The sequence below is a fragment of the Physeter macrocephalus genome, chromosome 9 (assembly GCF_002837175.3).
Source record: "Physeter macrocephalus isolate SW-GA chromosome 9, ASM283717v5, whole genome shotgun sequence".
In the NCBI taxonomy this organism is placed as follows: Eukaryota; Metazoa; Chordata; class Mammalia; order Artiodactyla; family Physeteridae; genus Physeter; species Physeter macrocephalus.
The window spans coordinates 46,292,211-46,310,175 of NC_041222.1; the positions used below are offsets into that span (position 1 = coordinate 46,292,211).

The 17,965-nt window shown below is 35.2% G+C and overlaps 1 protein-coding gene across 31 annotated transcripts in view; it reads right to left on the reverse strand.

Moving 5' to 3' along the window:
• The window catches only part of RFX3 (regulatory factor X3), a 299,451-nt gene that overhangs the window by 16,410 nt on the left and 265,076 nt on the right, over window positions 1–17,965 (reverse strand). For 28 of the 31 annotated variants that reach the window (XM_028493929.1, XM_055087176.1, XM_024126911.2 and 25 more), the window contains 2 exons: window positions 15,884–16,092; window positions 5,971–6,124 (listed from right to left, as the gene is read on the reverse strand). In XM_028493929.1, coding sequence (XP_028349730.1) covers window positions 5,971–6,124; window positions 15,884–16,092 — 363 coding nt within the window. Of the gene's footprint in view, window positions 1–1,966; window positions 2,012–5,970; window positions 6,125–10,336; window positions 10,587–15,883; window positions 16,093–17,965 lie in introns of those variants that run through there. The other 3 variants (XM_055087175.1, XM_055087177.1, XM_055087178.1) reach the window with 3 other exon arrangements.

The following is a 17,965-nucleotide window of genomic DNA, read 5'->3' on the forward strand; positions in this document are numbered from 1 at the left end:
ATGGGTGATATGGGGACACTAACATATCCCTTGTAAGGTTTTGGTGAATATTAAATAAAAATGTGAGACATTTAGCACAGTAGTTGTCACAAGACCAGTCTTCAATTAGAAAAATATTAATAAACAGTAAGCTTTATTATAAATAACTAATATAACTTTTGACAAGTATTCATTACACTTTTTAAGTTACTACTGTTCCAAGATGTTTTTTTTTCCTGCAAATGATTTCAACTGTGATAGGATTCATTCCTTTTAAAATATTCTATAACAAGTCTATTATTCAACAGGTACATTTTCAGTGTATTCCCTAGTTGCACTAGAATAATGCTCACTGAAATCTATTTTTCATTAATTTGATTTTATCTTAAGCATCCATGCATATTTACAATGGTTGTACTTCCATCAAATGGAACTTTTTCACTCAACTTTTATCCTAAAAGCTTGCCTGTGAATTATTATTGCTCTTCTCCAGTTTTTAAATTTTAAAGAGTTTCTTCCCCTTTCACTTTGAGTATATCAATTTTACTGAAGCCAAGACATTTTTCTTTTAATGGTAAACCCTTAAGAGTTCCTCAATTTTTTTCCCTAAAAATATTACTAAAATATTATATTTTTAATATTGATATTCAGAGCTGAGCAATTAAAGCAGCTTTTGGTTCCTATTTTTATTTCAAAAAGTTGATTACATAGATATAATATTAAGTATAATTAAATTATGATAAAGACAATTTAAATATATTTAATACATTAAATATAAAAATGTTTGTCACAGAAAATCATTTTATGAAGCAATAAAAATTTGTAGATTCAGTGAATATATTAAGACTACATATATTTTAAAGAAATAAAGCATGTATGCCATTAACTTCTAAATATCCTTCAACTAGTCATAAAATCCAAATAAAAGGATATTTTCTGCTCAATTTTCCTTGTCAGAGCTGTACAGAAAACCTTATGATTTTTTTAAAAATTTAACAGGTGTGCAAACAGATGCAACTTGTTTATTTTACTTTATTCCTACTCTTCCAATTTCACCACCGCCAGAAACTCTATTGGCATATTTATAATATTTAAATAAAAATTCAAAAAATTGCATAAATCTTAGTAAATTGTTTCCTTTTTAACATCTAGGCAAAAAATAAAAATAATAATGAAAATTTGAAAATGGAAATGCTTTAAATAACTTACTGCTCAGTATTAATGTAGTAGCAGGCTGACGTTTAGAAGAAAACTCATGGGGCTTCCCTGGTGGCGCAGTGGTTGCGCGTCCGCCTGCCGATGCAGGGGAACCGGGTTCGCGCCCCGGTCTGGGAGGATCCCGCATGCCGCGGAGCGGCTGGGCCCGTGAGCCATGGCCGCTGGGCCTGCGCGTCCGGAGCCTGTGCTCCGCAACGGGAGAGGCCACAACAGAGGGAGGCCCGCATACCACAAAAAAAAAAAAAAAAAAAGAAGAAAACTCATGGTGGTGATGCTGTTTCGTTGGGGGGTTCCATTACATGGTAGCCTTCATTTCAACAACTGAAATGTCAGTGCTACAGGGAATGTAAAAATAGAACTTGTATGTCTGTATACTGTGTTTATATGTAAAACATGATGTATTGGTCTCTCTTGCCTGCTCAAATAATGTAAATAATGTTAATTTTAAAACTCATTTATTGAATTCACATTAGTGAAAAGATATATTAATTATCCTTAAGTTACTTTGAAAGGGAAACCTTTCCCTTTGCATCTGGATCTATTTAGCTGCCTGACACCTCTCCCAAATACAGCACCTATAAAGGTAAAACAAATGTCCAATAAAGTTTGTGACTGTTTTTCAGCTGTCCCTTTACTGATTCTGAACTATTCTTATTCCAATCTCACCCCATCCTGCAGCAGGTAATAAGCATGGTGGATTAACAGCAAGGGCTTTGGTGCCAGGTTGCTTGGTTTCAGAACCCGATTTTACAACCTAGTAGCTGTGTGACTCTGTGTAACTGTGACTTGATGGCTCTGTGTCTCATTTCATCATCTGTAAAATAGATTAAAAATAATATTCACTCACAAGTGAATATTATTCTTTAAGTATTTCTATATCCCTTTAATTTTCCTTTACAGCACTTATCAGAATTTATAGCTATGTAGTTATATGAACATTTAACAAATATGTATCCCCTACTAAAATATAAGTTCCTTGAATGCAGCATCAAAATCCATTTTGTTCATCATTACATCCTAAACATTATAATGTTTGGTCTAGAGTAGATGCATAAGAAGTATTTGTTAAATAAATGAATAAATTAATTTTAGAGATAAGTCTGAGAATCAACAAAAGTGAACACGATTTGCCCAAGATTATACTACCATAAATGACAGAACTACAAGTAGAGTTTAGTTCTTCTGACTTAAAGTTCTCCATTATTTCCAGGCGTTAAATCTTCGATAACACAAATCATACAAAGAATCACGCAATTAATATTATGTAGGTTCTAGAATGAAAAGTAAAAGTACAAATCAGAGAGAAAAGGAGTATCTAACGTAGTCTGGGGGAAATTGGGCCTCCTCAAGGAACTGATATTTAAGACATGAAGGAGTTAGAATGGGCAAGGAGAGTCAGGCAGAGGGTTCCAGGTAAAAGAACAGTTTACACAGTGGTCCAATAATGAGAAAAGCTGGGTGAATAAGAACAGAGAAAAGACTACTGTGATTGCAGCAGAAGGACCTGGAAGAGGGAGGGTGAGGTTGATCGGAGATACAGGGCCAGATCTTATACCAAGGGAAGACTTTTCTTCCTTAAGTAGACGAAGAAAAAGCCACTAAAGGGTTTTAAGTGTGGATAACACAATCAGGTTTGCATTTTCATAAGATGATACTGACTGCACTATGGGGAGTTTGGGAAAGGGCAGACTTAGTAACTGGCTGGATATGCAGGTCAAGACAGAAAGATACATAAAGATGATGCTCACATATCCAACATGATCGACAGGGAGGGTACCATTTACTGAGAAAGGGCCATTAGCAGATAGATCAAGAGCTTAATTTCATTAAGGGTATAATAAATTCTCAATACATAGTGACAATTATTATAGTTTTTGTGGTTGTCGTTCCTGATGATTGAAAACCACTTGCTGCATTTGAGGGTAATGGTGATTTTTATGGATTTCAATGGATTTTGGCCTGCGGTGTTGCTCCCATTATATACACAGGCACTTCTGGACTTGAGGTTTGGAAAGGGAAGTCATTTAAGGAGCTAAGAATGCAGCTGAGGCTTGACACACGAAAGCCTTTTTTACCTCCAATCTCACTTCTAGGGTAGGCTTAGGGTAACACGTGAGAGATGCACGAGAAAACAGCCTTCCTTTCCCTTGAATTTCCTTCTCCTTTTCCCAAGAATCAAGAAATTTTAGACATGATAATACGACCATGGCCAACAGGTCTATAATGGCCAATTGGTCTATGAGGCATCAATGTTTTATGGGGAGATCAAGCCTGTAAAAATAGCTTTACTTGGCCTGGGCTGAATAATGGATGAGCACAGACAGCTCAAAGGATTTTCCTATAAATTGGGTAAGGAGATAGTAAGCAAAGAAATCAAGAGGTATGCTTAGATCTTTGATCTTAGAGAAGGTATTTATACCTTACTTTCTGATCTAGACTTTATTTATATTATATCTTTGAATCATGTGGCAATCTGTCTTATTCATTTACATTGTTTACATATAGTAAAAAAGAATGTCAATTAAATCATTAGAATGATTAGTTGGCAGTATAGACTACATAAGGCCATTTTAATACTGGTGAGCCAGTACTGCTTGTATTAGCATACGAGGAGGTCGCTAAGTCTTCACACTGTGTCACTGGCTCATGGCCACAGGCTTTGTTCCCTAGAGATGCAAGGGAAGCAGAGATCACGCATCAGGATTAGCCACATGGTGTTAATGAGAATCGCTGTTTATCATTATCCTGGTTATCCTGTTAAAGAAGTCCTGGAGCATATGAGGTAGTTGCCAAATGTGTTAAATATACCGAAAGGCATGTCTATTTCAGAAGTTTTGGGCCCTGAGTTAACAAATTTTATCGTATTTAATCTACTTGCCAACTGGGCATTTTGCAACCAGGCATCTATAAAAGAACTAAGGAAAGAGGCACTGAGGGGAAGTAAAATCTAAGAAAAGTCCAGATTGTTTTGGTCAATGATGAGGTCCTGCCTGTAATTTAAAAGCTAAAATGAATCTTGCTTAATCTCACATACACATAATTGGCATCATTTAGGCACAATCACCATTAAGAAACATACAAATACATATAGATCAGCGTACAGCAAGGGATTTTAAAGAGGGAAAGAAGAATATTTTAACCAACTTTCTGAATAAAAGTCACATGTATTTTATTTACATTAGAATACTTATAAAGGTCCTTGAGGCATTTTAATATATTTTAAAATTTATACCTTTATTATCATATTTATTAAACTAGGAAAAGCATCTAATATTTATTTTTACTTTTTAAATTTAAATAAGCACATACACATAGCTTAAAAGTGAACATGTCTTCTTGACTGCTTTGGGCAGTAATATGTAACATTGCCTAACCTGGCATAATCCAGTAAAATCTGGATTCAATCAAAACCCAGTTCAATACAACAAAGTGAGCCAGGGCTGAATCATTTGTGCATGTGCATCTATCCCTCATTATATTAACCAGCCCTTGTGTATACTAACTTTGGCATTTTAGCTTTACGACATGTTGAAAATACATTTTGACACTATCCAGAAATTAAGAAGAAGAGAATTTTTTTCCTACACCTTTAGTGATTAGGAGCATGGGTATGAAAATCAGACTGAATATTCAAAGCAGGTCTCCACTGTCTGCTAGCTATGTAACCCTTTAGTCTCTCTGTGTCTTAGTTTTCTTCCTGAACCTCAGATTCTCATCTGTAAACAGGATAACATAGCACCTATCTCAAAGAGTTGTTGTATGTGTTAAATGCTTTATTATACATAAGGGACTTAGGACTGTGTTTGGCACACAGTAAGTGCCCCCAAAATGTTAGCTATCATTTTCATCATCATTGTTATTATCCTTCATTTTGTTCTTGGGCACTTGGAAAAAGAGTCCACAAAATACATATTTAACTTTTTCCTCTGAGTTCCTAGCCCTTAGCCTTATCAGAAGCATCAATCTTCCTTATTTTCCAGTCAATAAGGATTTTTTTTTTAATTGAAGTATAGCTAATTTACAATATTGTGTTAGTTTCAGGTATACAACAAAGTGATTCGGTTATACATATATTTATATATGTATATATCTATAAACTTTTTTTTCAATTCTTTTCTATACAGTTTATTACAAGATATTGGATCAAGTTCCCTGTGCTATATACAGTAAAACCTTGTTGCTTATCTATTTTATATATGGTAGTGTGCATTTGTTAATCCCATACCCCCCAGTGTATCCCACCCCTGCTTTCCCTTTGGTAACCATAAGTTTGTTTTCTATGTCTGTGAGTCTGTTTCTGTTTTGTAAATAAATTCATTTGTACTATTTTTTTTAGATTCCACATATAAGTGATATCATATAATATCTGTCTTTCTCTGTCTGACTTAACTTCACTTGGTATGATAATTTCTAGGTACATCCCTGTTGTTGCAAATGGCATTATTTCATTCTCTTTTATGGCTGAATAATATTAAGGATTATTTAAAGTTCAGTGATTCTCAAGATTTTCTTTTATATAGACACCTTTATAGCCTATTGAAATATTTCATGTACTTTCACATGATATAATCGACAGTTTTAGAACCTTTGACTAAGAAAATATATATGAACAGAGGGATTTAAGGACCCCCTGAAATAACCACACAGGCCCTCTGGGGTCCAAGACTCATTGGTAAGGAACCGTTGCTTCGATGATTAATACATTTAGATTAAAATAAAATTCAGATCTTTTTAGAAAGCCCTGTGGGTCATAGCTCTTTTAGCCTCTCTTACCTCACCCATGACCGCTATGGGTGTCTCTCCTGTTGCCTGAGCAACACGATGTTCTACTAAGTAGAACATATACTCGTCGTAGAGCAGACGGATCAGGTGGAAGGAGCCAAAGCTAGCAGCACTGCGTAGCGTTAAGTCCCGAATAACCATTGAGCTGTTCCAAGAGAAAAGACACATAGGCAGCCATTGTTAGTGAGCAGGATTAGAGTTCAATCTAATTTTCCTCTTAAAAGAAGTTAGAGGTCTAAAAGATTGGTATAGCACACAACCTGCCATGGAATAATTTCACTACTGAAAGCAGTTGGCTCAACTCTTTCAGAGTGGTAAAGAGGTCATCTTCACTGAAACTTGACTAGATCCTTATTAGAGCTAGACAAGTATTAACTGGGAAAAACCATTTTACTGTCATAGGCAAGTCTTTTGATTCTATTAAATTCACAAAGGGGTCAGAATGGAATAAAAAAGATTTTTGGAAGGCTGACAACTCATCACCATAAGAAAAAGCAACTCAAAGTGAAGGTCTTATTGATGATGCGTAAACACTGTGTCACTATCTCTCAATGATAACGACCTCTGGGGTACGCTGTGAAAAAAATATGTATTTGACCAAATTTACAAAATATACTAAGCAGGGACTTCCCTGGTGGGGCAGTGGTAAGGAATCCGCCTGCCAATGCAGGGGACATGGGTTCGGTCCCCGGTCCAAGAAGATCCCACATGCCTCGGAGCAACTAAGCCCGTGCGCCACAACTACTGAGCCTGCGCTCTAGAGCCCATGAGCCACAGCTACTGAAGCCTGCGTGCCTAGAGCCCGTGCTCCACAATGAGAAGCCACCACAATGAGGAGTTCGCGCACCGCAACGAAGAGTAGCCCCCCGCGCACCGCAACGAAGAGTAGCCCCCCGCTCACCACAACTAGAGAAAGCCCAAGCACAGCAACAAGACCCAATGCAGCCAAAAATAAATAAATAAATAAATAAATAAATAAATTTTTTTAAAAGTGTATATATATATATATATATATACACACACACATACACACACATATACTAAGCAATATTCCCAGATGTGGCAATGTAGAATGTAGGAGGTTATGTACAAGGATCCCTGCAAGTTCTGTTGGAAGGTAAATTGATTAAGTGATTCTAGTTCCTTACTGATTTCCATTAAATTAAATTAAGGTGATTCTTCCATGAGAAATAGCATAATAAAATCAATTAAGAAATGCGTAACTTTGAAAAATATGAATGTTTAGTTTATAAAATACCAAAATCTGAACCATATTATTATTAAAATACTAACAATACACTTTATTATACTCAAAATGGAAGTGAGTCAAAATAAAATTTTGGCCTCATTGAAGACACATCAATTATTAAGCTGTCCATGCACTTCAAATCTCTTTAATATTTCTAACTTAGAGTCAGGGTAGGATGTGTGTGTGTGTGTGTGTGTGTGTGTGTGTGTGTGTGTGTGTTTCTCCTCACTTTCATTTAGTGTCTTTTCTAGATACTTCTGTCCTATGCAAACTAAAACAGGCATTATATTCTCTGATAGGAGGAGGAGATAGAATCTCACAAATGTATGGGCTGATATTCCTAGGCCTTATTTTGCAATGAAGAATTGTAAAATGCCAGACAGATGGAAAAACAGAAGACTACATTTCTGTTTCATTTTCAACCTTATTTATATAGAGGCTAGTAATATATCAAATTCTACACATTCAACTTGGCAAGTGACAGATCATCCTTGTACATCTAAAACTCTAAGGCCCTGGAGTCTGATCCTGGTTCTTCATTAATTCACTATCAATCTCAAAAAAAATCATTTCCATGAGAGTGTTTTTCCTTTTGGGTGAAAGTGAAAGCAGTACTTTTGGTCTTACCTAATTTCCGTGATTATTTCAAGGATAAAATGCGTTAAAGGTTGTGAAATAAACTTATGAATGAATAGAACAAGACTCAGATATAAGTGATTATGATCCTAATACACAGAACAGGAAGAGCTGAGCTTCTGACTCTCATTTGGCTACGGCAGCAAGAACAGGTGTTACTATATGATGATGGCAGATGTCTCTCATTCTGTGGATCTATTTACTAAAAAGAAAAAAAGCATGCGTTTGGAGTTAGATCCATGTTAACCACTATGTGATCTTGATTGTGAGTATGTCATTCAACATTTAAAGGTTCAAGATTAGCCTGAGAGTCAAATGAGATAATGTATGTGAGATTTTAAGCAAAACTACCTATTATTATACTATTCCATATGTTGGAGTTAATAATATACTCATTATCATAAAAAGCAGTACTGGTGAATGATTCCTTAGAGTCAAATATTTTAATGAATACCTTAAGTTTGGAACTCTATAAGAGAATCACTAAAAACAAATGAACACTTTCATTTATATGTCAAAGATATAATGACAAAATTCTGTTATAATTCGATGCATGCTTTTCCCAAAATTCAGTAACACATCACCTATTCATAAAAATAATTATTATAAATTTAATAGCTATTGAAATTAAACTTTATTTTCCTATGAAACAAATTTTAACAGGCAGAGAATCCTCTACTTTAAAAAGCAAAAGCAAAAACAACATAAAAATAATAAAAAGTTGCCTAACATTTTTACATACATCCAAATTTGATCACGTGAAGTAAATAATTTTGAAAAATTAAATAATATGGGGTGGAATATTCACTCCTAAGAACACATCTCTTGCTGAAGAAAGACAGCAGCTATTTAAAATACAGCCTGGAGAAGACTAATGGCTAACAAGTATACAAAAATATGACTAATCTTATTCAAAATTAAAAGAAATGTAAAATAAAGGTAAGATACTATATATCACCTATTATACTATAAGACATTAAAAGATCAGTGTTGGAGAGGGTATGGGGAAAGAACTCTCATTTGCTGTTTCTACAAGCATAAATTCACAAAACATTTATGAAGGGAAATTTGGCAACACATGTCAAAATTAAAAATGCACAAATGCTTTCACCTAGCAGTGCTTTCTTGTTGTTGTTTTTACAAAATACCTTTTATTTGCAGGCTTTGGAGAGCAACCAACCCAAGACTATGATCCTTGATGGAAAGCTCGGAAAATAAGCCCTGCATACAAGCAGGCTTTCTCTCTCTCTGACGATTTTTTTTTTTTTTTAACATCTTGATTGGAGTGTAATTGCTTTACAATGTTGTGTTAGTTTCTGCTGTATAACAAAGTGAATCAGCTATATGTATACATATATCCCCATATCCCCTCTCTCTTGCATCTCCCTCCCACCCTCCCTATCCCACTCCTCTAGGTGGTCACAAAGCATGGAGCTGATCTCCCTGTGCTTCCCAGTAGCTATCTATTTTACACTTGGTAGTGTATACATGTCAATGCTACTCTCTTACTTTGTCCCAGTTTACCCTTCCCCACCACCCATGTCCTCAAGTCCATTCTCCACATCTGCGTCTTTATTCCTGTCCTGCCCCTAGGTCCATCAGAATCATTTTTTTTTTTTTAGATTCCATATATATGTGTTAGCATATGATATTTGTTTTTCTCTTTCTGACTTACTTCACTCTGTATGACAGACTCTAGGTCCATCCACCTCACTACAAATAATTCAATTTCATTCCTTTTTATGGCTGAGCATCATTGCTTTACAAAGTTGTGTTAGCCTCCACTGCACAACAAAACGAATGGGCCATACACATACAGATATCCCCTCCCTTTTAGACTTCCCTCCCATTTAGGTTACCACAGTGCATTGGGTAGAGTTCCCTGTGCTATACAGCATGTTCCCATCAGTTGTCCATTTTATACATAGAATCAATAATGTATATGTGTCAATCCCAGTCTCCCAATTCCTCCCACCCCACCCCTTTCCCCCTTGGTATCCATACATTTGTTCTCTACATCTGTTTCTCTATTTCTCCTTTGCAACTAAGATCATCTATATCATTTTTCTAGATTCCACATATATGCGTTATTATACAATATTTGCTTTTCTCTTTCTCACTTACTTCACTCTGTATGAACAATCTCTATGACACTCTCTAGGTCCATTCACGTCTCTACAAATGATCCAATTTCACTCCTTTTTATGGCTGAGTAATATTCCATTGTATATATATGTACCACATCTTCTTTAACCATTCCTCTGTCGATGGACACTTAGGTTGCTTCCATGTCCTGGCTATTGTAAACACTGCTACTATGAACGTTGGGGTGCATGTGTTTTTTTGAATTATGGTTTTCTCTGGGTACATGCCCAGTAGTGGGATTGCTGCGTCATATGGTAGTTCTATTTTCACTTTTTTTAAGGAACCTCCATACTGTTTTCCATAGTGGCTGTATCACGTTGGGGTGCATGTATTTTTTTGAATTATGGTTTTCTCTGGGTACATGCCCAGTAGTGGGATTGCTGCGTCATATGGTAGTTCTATTTTCACTTTTTTTAAGGAACCTCCATACTGTTTTCCATAGTGGCTGTATCGATTTACATTCCCACCAACAGTGTATGAGGCTTCCCTTTTCTCCACACCCTCTCCAGCATTTATTGTTTGTAGATTTTTTGATGATGGACATTCTGACTGGTGTGATCACCTAGCAGTTCCAATTCTAGAAATTTATACAAATAAACAAAGATAGTTTTAATTGCAGCAATATTTATACTAGTGAGAAAATAGGGGGCAACACTAAATATCCATTTGTAGGATACTAAGTAAAAAAAATGGTTCATTCATATATGTAAATTTATACAATAGTTTAAAGAAATGAGGGAGAGTACACATATAGGCAGTAACTTGGAAAGATGTCAATGATATAATGTTAAGTGCAAGAACTAAAAAGTATAATATGAGCCCATTTAACATAGAAACCATCGATATAATTCTTAAAAAAAATCCTATCCCTAAATAAATGGGAATGTTTAATACTTTATTAGCATCGAGATAGCACACTTCATTAAAATAGCAGTCACCTTAAAAAGTGCAAATTTATTTCAATTTATCTGAAGATAAATGTGCAACTTTATACAAAGATAATCATTACAGTATTTTTAATAATTGTATCACAAGACCAAAAACCACCTAAATGCTCAAGAATAAGAGACAAACGGGATGTTTAAATAATGTATGAGACATACACAAAATGGAATATGGTGAGGACATTAAAAATTATGTTTCTTAAGATATGCTTAAGGTATAATGTTAAATGAAAAATGTTAAGGGAAAAATACAGATAATAAACTCTGATAAACAATTGGATCTCAATTTTATATAACACCGAAAGAAAACATTTTACCAGTAGTTATTTCTGGGTAGTAAAATTATGGATGATTTAAGTTTATTCTTTTTATAGTATTTGTATTTCCCAGATTTTCTAAAGTGAGTATATACTAATTTCATAATCCAAAAAATGTTTATTTTAAAAAGAAAATATTCATTGTAACATAGACGAATCTTGGGCTGGTTGAATGTCAATAAATCTTTGCAGGGATAAATATCACAGATATAGAATGAATTATATATATATTTCAAAATTCAACTTTTAGGGCTTTATATTTCCCTTAAAATAATGTAAATGACTAAGAAGAATATTCATACTGAGTAGCTTTCTGATATTATTAAACAAAATGCAAATTCAATTTTTTTATTCCAAGAGAATTCACATTCATTCATTCAATAGATATTTATTGTGTTCCTACTCCTACACAATAGATATTTATTGTGTTCCTAAAGTTCCTACTTTATTGTGTTCCAACCCTGTGCCAGGGTCTTGTTCTAGAGCAAGTCAGACAAAAATTTGGTTTCAACAGAGCTCACATTCTAGTAGGACAGACAGTTGATAAAAACAGAGTAGATATAAAATATAAAGTTAGGTAGTGATAAACCCTATGAAAAACAATAAATCACGTTAAGAGACTGGAGAGTGATGGGTGCCGGCACTTTAAGTTAGGGTGTCAGGAAAACTCTTTTTGAGGAGGTGATATCTTGAGCAGAACTGAGACTGAAGTGAAGGAGTGAGCCTTGTGAACATGTGAGCTTTCCTGGCAGAAAGGAGAGCAAATACAGAGACTGAGGCAGAACTATGTTTGTTTTATTCCAAGGACAGCCCAGAGGCTAGTGTGGCTGGAGGACGCGAGCAAAGAGAATACACGGTGGGACCTGGAGGTCACTAGCAGCTGGACCACGTAGGGTCTTACAGGCCATGCTAAGGCTTTTGGATTCTATTTGACAGCTGGGCAATCACCGTATTTCAGCATAAAGTACACATGTAGTACTAAATTCTGTTGGAAAATGAAAAAAAAAAGGGTGCTGACCTTCAGTTATAATACCTAGTTATTTTTTAAAATACTGATAAGCATGCTATGAAATTATTGTCATATGTTTAGAAAAGAATTAGTTGAATTATATTATTAAGCTATGTCTGCTTCATGCTCTCTGTGTTGGGTTTCTGCCCTACAAGCCAAGTATCAAATAACACAATTAACAGTTTAATTGGAAACCTATTGTCTGATTCAGACTTCTGTAAGATATGTTGCAAAATTGACTCCACTGAATTTCATGTTGCTAAGTTACCATGAATTCAGCTCCTTTTAAAATCAGAGTTATAAATGTTAATTATTTTATAATGGATGAGAAATACCTTTGTGTATTTATCTTTATAACTCATGGTGTGGAAACTGAAACATATCCCCAAACACATGATACTCAATCCACCTCTTTATGTATCTGGGGATACATCACACCCTTCCAAAGAAGAAAGATGAGAACGTCACACCTGTGACCACCCCCTCCCCCCTACCGTGAACTCTCTTCTCAAACAGTGCTTATACCTGATTCCGAAAGAGTATTACTTTTTGGAAGACTTATATATTGTTCAATTGTAGGCAAACTAAGTACTCTGTGCCCCCTTTCAAGTCACGGTATCAAAGCTATAAATTTCATTTTTAAAAATGGGATACTTGGTTGACCCTCAGGGTGACCCTGAGGAATTCTGTGTTCCATTATCCACAAAACACACAAGCTGAGAAATGGCCCACTTAACTTCTACATTTCTGCCTAAGAAAGGTGGTGATATTTTTTCCACCTCCCAGGGAGCCAGCAGTAGCCATTCAAAGCCAGGTTAGGCAAGGAGAGACCCCCGTTTGGAGCAGAGGGTGTTTGCAGCAACATGTCAACTGCTGTTATCATGATTCTCTGCCAATCCATTTCTTTATTTGTATGCATATAAATATATACACAGAATTTTAGAAATTATGAGATTAATCAACTTCAGAAAATGAAGGGTAGATACATGTGACTGCCAAATTCTTATTAAAAGCCAAAAACATTAAAAAAAATAATTCTGCTTCTGTTTGTGAATGCAGTTTTCATTACTCAATATGTTCTCATGCTTCGGTAAAAAACAGGTCAGATTTTAGAGGCTCTTAAGTTTCTAAGCTATTGACTTCGCCTACCAGCAGGAGGTATGCATCTGTCTGAATATGCCTTTCCTTCTGTGGCCCTGATGTATATGCCTTCAAGACTTCTTGAAATGAAAATAATAACCATAATAGTGTCTAACAATAACAAGCCAACTATCCCCAACTCAGAGAGGACAGAGGGCAGGCAAGTGATGATCTACTTGGTTTATATATCTGCAGAGAACAAGAAATACAAGTAATTTTCTGTCAAGATACCTGCAACAAATCTCTGTGGAGACAAAGGCTCCAGGAGTGTATTTCTAAAATGATATCAACTAAACATAGAAAAAAAAGTCTTCAGGAAGGAGTAAGGGCAAGTCTGATGTAATGACATAAGAAAGCAGTAAGAAGAAAAAAAAACCCCTTGCTTTTTTCTGATATAGAGGATGCACTCTGCTTTTGGTCATATAGGTTTTGGAACAACAGCTAGTATAACTTCTGTTTCATCATTCATGAAGCACATATACCATCTATATGATTTTCTGAGGAAAAAAAATGGATGAAATCAACTTGCAAGCAAATGGGAAAATATCTGAAATCTTCTTAAGAAATGTTCCCGAATTAAAATTTTGAATTCTACTATTACTACTACTATTTCTACATCTACTTTGAGAATACTGTGATAATGTTTTCCAAATCTTCCCCATGTATCAAAGGAAAACTCATATCATCAACACATTGCTCACTGACACCCAGATCTAAACCTAGGACTGGCTTTAATGAAGCATATCAGTGGGTCACAGAGTTAGACAGCACCTTAATAAGGTGCTTTTCAAATCATGTGGACTAAAAGCACTAAATATATCAGAGACAGAACTGTGGAATTATTCCATCCCCAAAACAAAAACAAAACAACAACACAAAACTGGTAGACTTTCTTTCACTGCATTTAACCCTGGGCTAGACACTAGAAAACGATTTTCAGGATGTAAGGATAATTTAACTCCTAATTAAACATATACAGCGAATCTACACCTCTACTTCAGTTTAAGAAATAAGAATTGGACCAAATCAGTTGAGAAAGAAAGAAGTCACGATAAAAACCAAGCAACTACCATCATAATTAAAAGATCTCTGGTTCCATCTTTATCCTGTAATTTGGGCTTGCTGGGTTCAGAATTTCTACTACTCTCTAAACCCTGCTACTTCTTTGTATACCTTCTCTCCTCACAACTGCTTTGGACTCACCACTGAGGTCCAGATGATGACCATAGGGTACCCATAGCCACAGTCAGTGGTATGTCCTGTAATCACTACTTTGATATGCGCATGGTTGCACAGGAACTAAATTAGGGACTGCCTAAACCTCAAAGTAGACATGGCTTTTCGGCCCGAGCCAGTGAGGCCACCATTATCTAAAGAAGCAAAGAAATGAACTCCCATCACAAGAATAAATTCTGGGGTCAAAAATATAACTTATCTAACTTAGCTTAAGAAATGGAACTCTGTCAATTCCATCCTATGTCATATATATAGTATATATGCCAACTTACACAGGTTCTGTTTTTAACCCCTGGAGTAGACCTATGGTCAATGGTTCACCCCAACATTTGATATCATATATCAAGTAATCTTTCTTTCCTTGGGTTCTTCTATGTCTAGAAAAACATACATTTATATATATATATATATATATATATCCTTTTAGTCAAAAAGTGATTCATTTTGTATTACTAGATTATTCGATATTAAACTGGCTATGCATTAGAATCACCAGGAGTAAGCTTTTTGAAAAAAAAATTTCTGATTACCCCTACTCCTAATCACTACTTTCTAACCACCATGATTTTGATTCAGTAGTTTTTGGGAGACACCTAGGAGTTTTGTTTTGTTTTTCTTTCCACTAATTCTGAGGTGCAGCTAGCTTTGAAAACAATTGTAATTGATCAAATTAAGAAATTAACTAGGTGGTTCTGAGTATGCATCTGAACTGCCTGGACGATACTTTAAAGAGCACAGATTGCTGGGCCTCCCCTCCACAGTTTCTGATTCAGGTAGATTTTGGGGAGGAGTCTGAAAATATGCATTTCTAATTATGTTTCCAAGCAATAGTGATGCTACTGGTCTAGCGAACCACAGTTTGAGAATCCCTGAACTAGAGAAGAAGAAGAGTGGTGGTAAGGGCTCAAGAAAGGAGACTAAATAATACACGTTTGCCAGAAGGAGGACTGTAGTCCTTTTCTGACTGTTGCTAAACATATTATCTAGACTGGAATCTCAGATGTTCCCATCTGAGAACTTCTAGGGCTTTGAATAAGAGCCTTTCTTTTCCTAGCAGAAATTTTATTTCCATAAGCTTCCTGGTACAATTCCATGATGTTGTAATCATGAGTTGGGTAGAAGATAATCACAACAGGGAGTTTCTGCAAACTAAAGTCTTCCTTTCTTTCCTTTTTTCTGAGAAGCATGTACATACGTAATTGCAGAATAGGAAAAATTGAGACGATACCTGTAGAAAGACCATTTTAGCAGAAACTGCCTGGCAGCTTTAGGAAAACTGGGTCTTCCTTCGTAGGGTTTCAGTGCTTGCATCATCACATTGTCAAGCCATGCAGCCCACTGCTCCAGGGTGCTCTGCTGCTGAAGAGTCATCTTGAAGTCTGTTTCTAGTCTCTGAACCATGTTGTCATCACACTGACATACCCAGGAAGCCTGCTCCTGGGACAGTACACAGAAAGCAAAGAAAAAGTTTAACTCAGCACCTTTTCATTGAGTGTCAGCACACAAACCATATGCATAAATGGCAAATTATGTGGAAAGCGTAAAACTGTTAAATGAATTAAGAAAATGAAGGACTACTTGTCAGTTATTAAGGAAACTAACATCGCCTTTGTGCATGAAAAAGTGATGTGACATAAAAGTATGACTTGGTTTTTCTACATTAACTAGTCTGTGTGCAAGACTAAAATACATGATTACTTAAGAAAAATAGGAGCCTGAACCTACAGTATGAGGCGTCTTTCTTTAGTTTTTACTCCCTCTCTTTTTTCTCCCAATCAGATAAAACTTTAAAGCCAATTCATTTGAAAAGATTTAGGGTAAGTCAGATGGATAAATAGATTCAATTGGCCAAAAGTGGTCCCTCAGGATTAAAACAAAAACAAATACTGAATGATACAAGGTAGAAGTATATGCTATATGAGTTTTATGGATAAGAAACTGAAATCTCAAGGGCTACAGAGGCAAGGCTATGAATGCAAATTAATTCACAGAACCGAAAACAACAACAACAACAACAACAACAAAAATACTTTTGAGAAAATGTAGGAAGGCTACCTGCCAAGAAATTTGATCACTATAGTTTTCCTTCTGGTTCTGACAGGAAAGTTTCAGGTTTGGTAACAGCAATGAAAACAGGAACTTCTAAAGTTAATTTTCAATGGTTGCCATAAGTTTTACAATGTTTCTAGTGCTATGTTGTATTTTAACATTAAAAAAATACTATACTCTTAAGGTATACAATATTTGTATTGTATACTCACATACTATATTTGGTAATATAGTATGTGAGTAAGGACATGGATGATAACATAGGGCCTGAATCAGCTAAACTGACTTCAAGCGATTCATTTAATCTGCGTGGGCCTCATTTTCCCCAAGCATAACATTAGAGAAATGAAATGTGACAAGAATTTTTAAACTGGGTTCACTGTGTCCAGATAATATTTTCACAGTAGATTTCTGTGGAGGGGTGTCTGTGAAGGTCCTAATTCTATATCTAAAACATTGTGAATATGTATGTATTTTTCTGAAAAGTGTCTATAGTTTTCAATCTATCTGTTCTCAGAGGACAAATTTATTCAAATCAACCATGTCAACTAAATAAACCTCTAATCTCCACCCTCTGGTTCCAGCACCTCTCCTGACCCTACAGACTTTACCTTATTTAAGAGACATTTCAACTGGGAGGTACTTCAAATATAAAATGCCCAAACTCAATTCATTTTATTTCTTCAGGGAACCCTAGGGTTTCTTCTACATTCCCAGCTGATGATACCATCTACTCTCCTTCTTTCTCTTATCTAATTAGTAATAGTCTTTCCGATTTTACCTCCTAAATATCACTTTTAAGTATTTTAAGTACACTACAATGATTATTAAAAATTGAAAATAAAAATAAACAAAAAGGAACAAAATATTAAGAATATCTAAAATGCCAACATTAAGAGATAACTACAACACGCTAATAACTTTCAAACTGTTCACATGCAGTATATACATATGCATGTATGCTTATGTACATGTTATTTTAAAAGAGGATCATATTATACATTTTACTTGATATTTTGCTTAGTTTCACTTCAATATATATGATAAATGACTTTCTATATAGGCAAATGAGGAGCTATACTTATTGTTCAGTGACTGAATTTACTTCAATGCATAAATATTCCATTATTTACAAAACCAATTCCATATAGTTAGACATTTATGGTCATTCCAATTTTTTACTATTAGGAAAAATGCTGGAATTAGCAATCTAGTAACTACATCTTTGCTTACTTTTGTACTTATTTCTATGTAATAGATT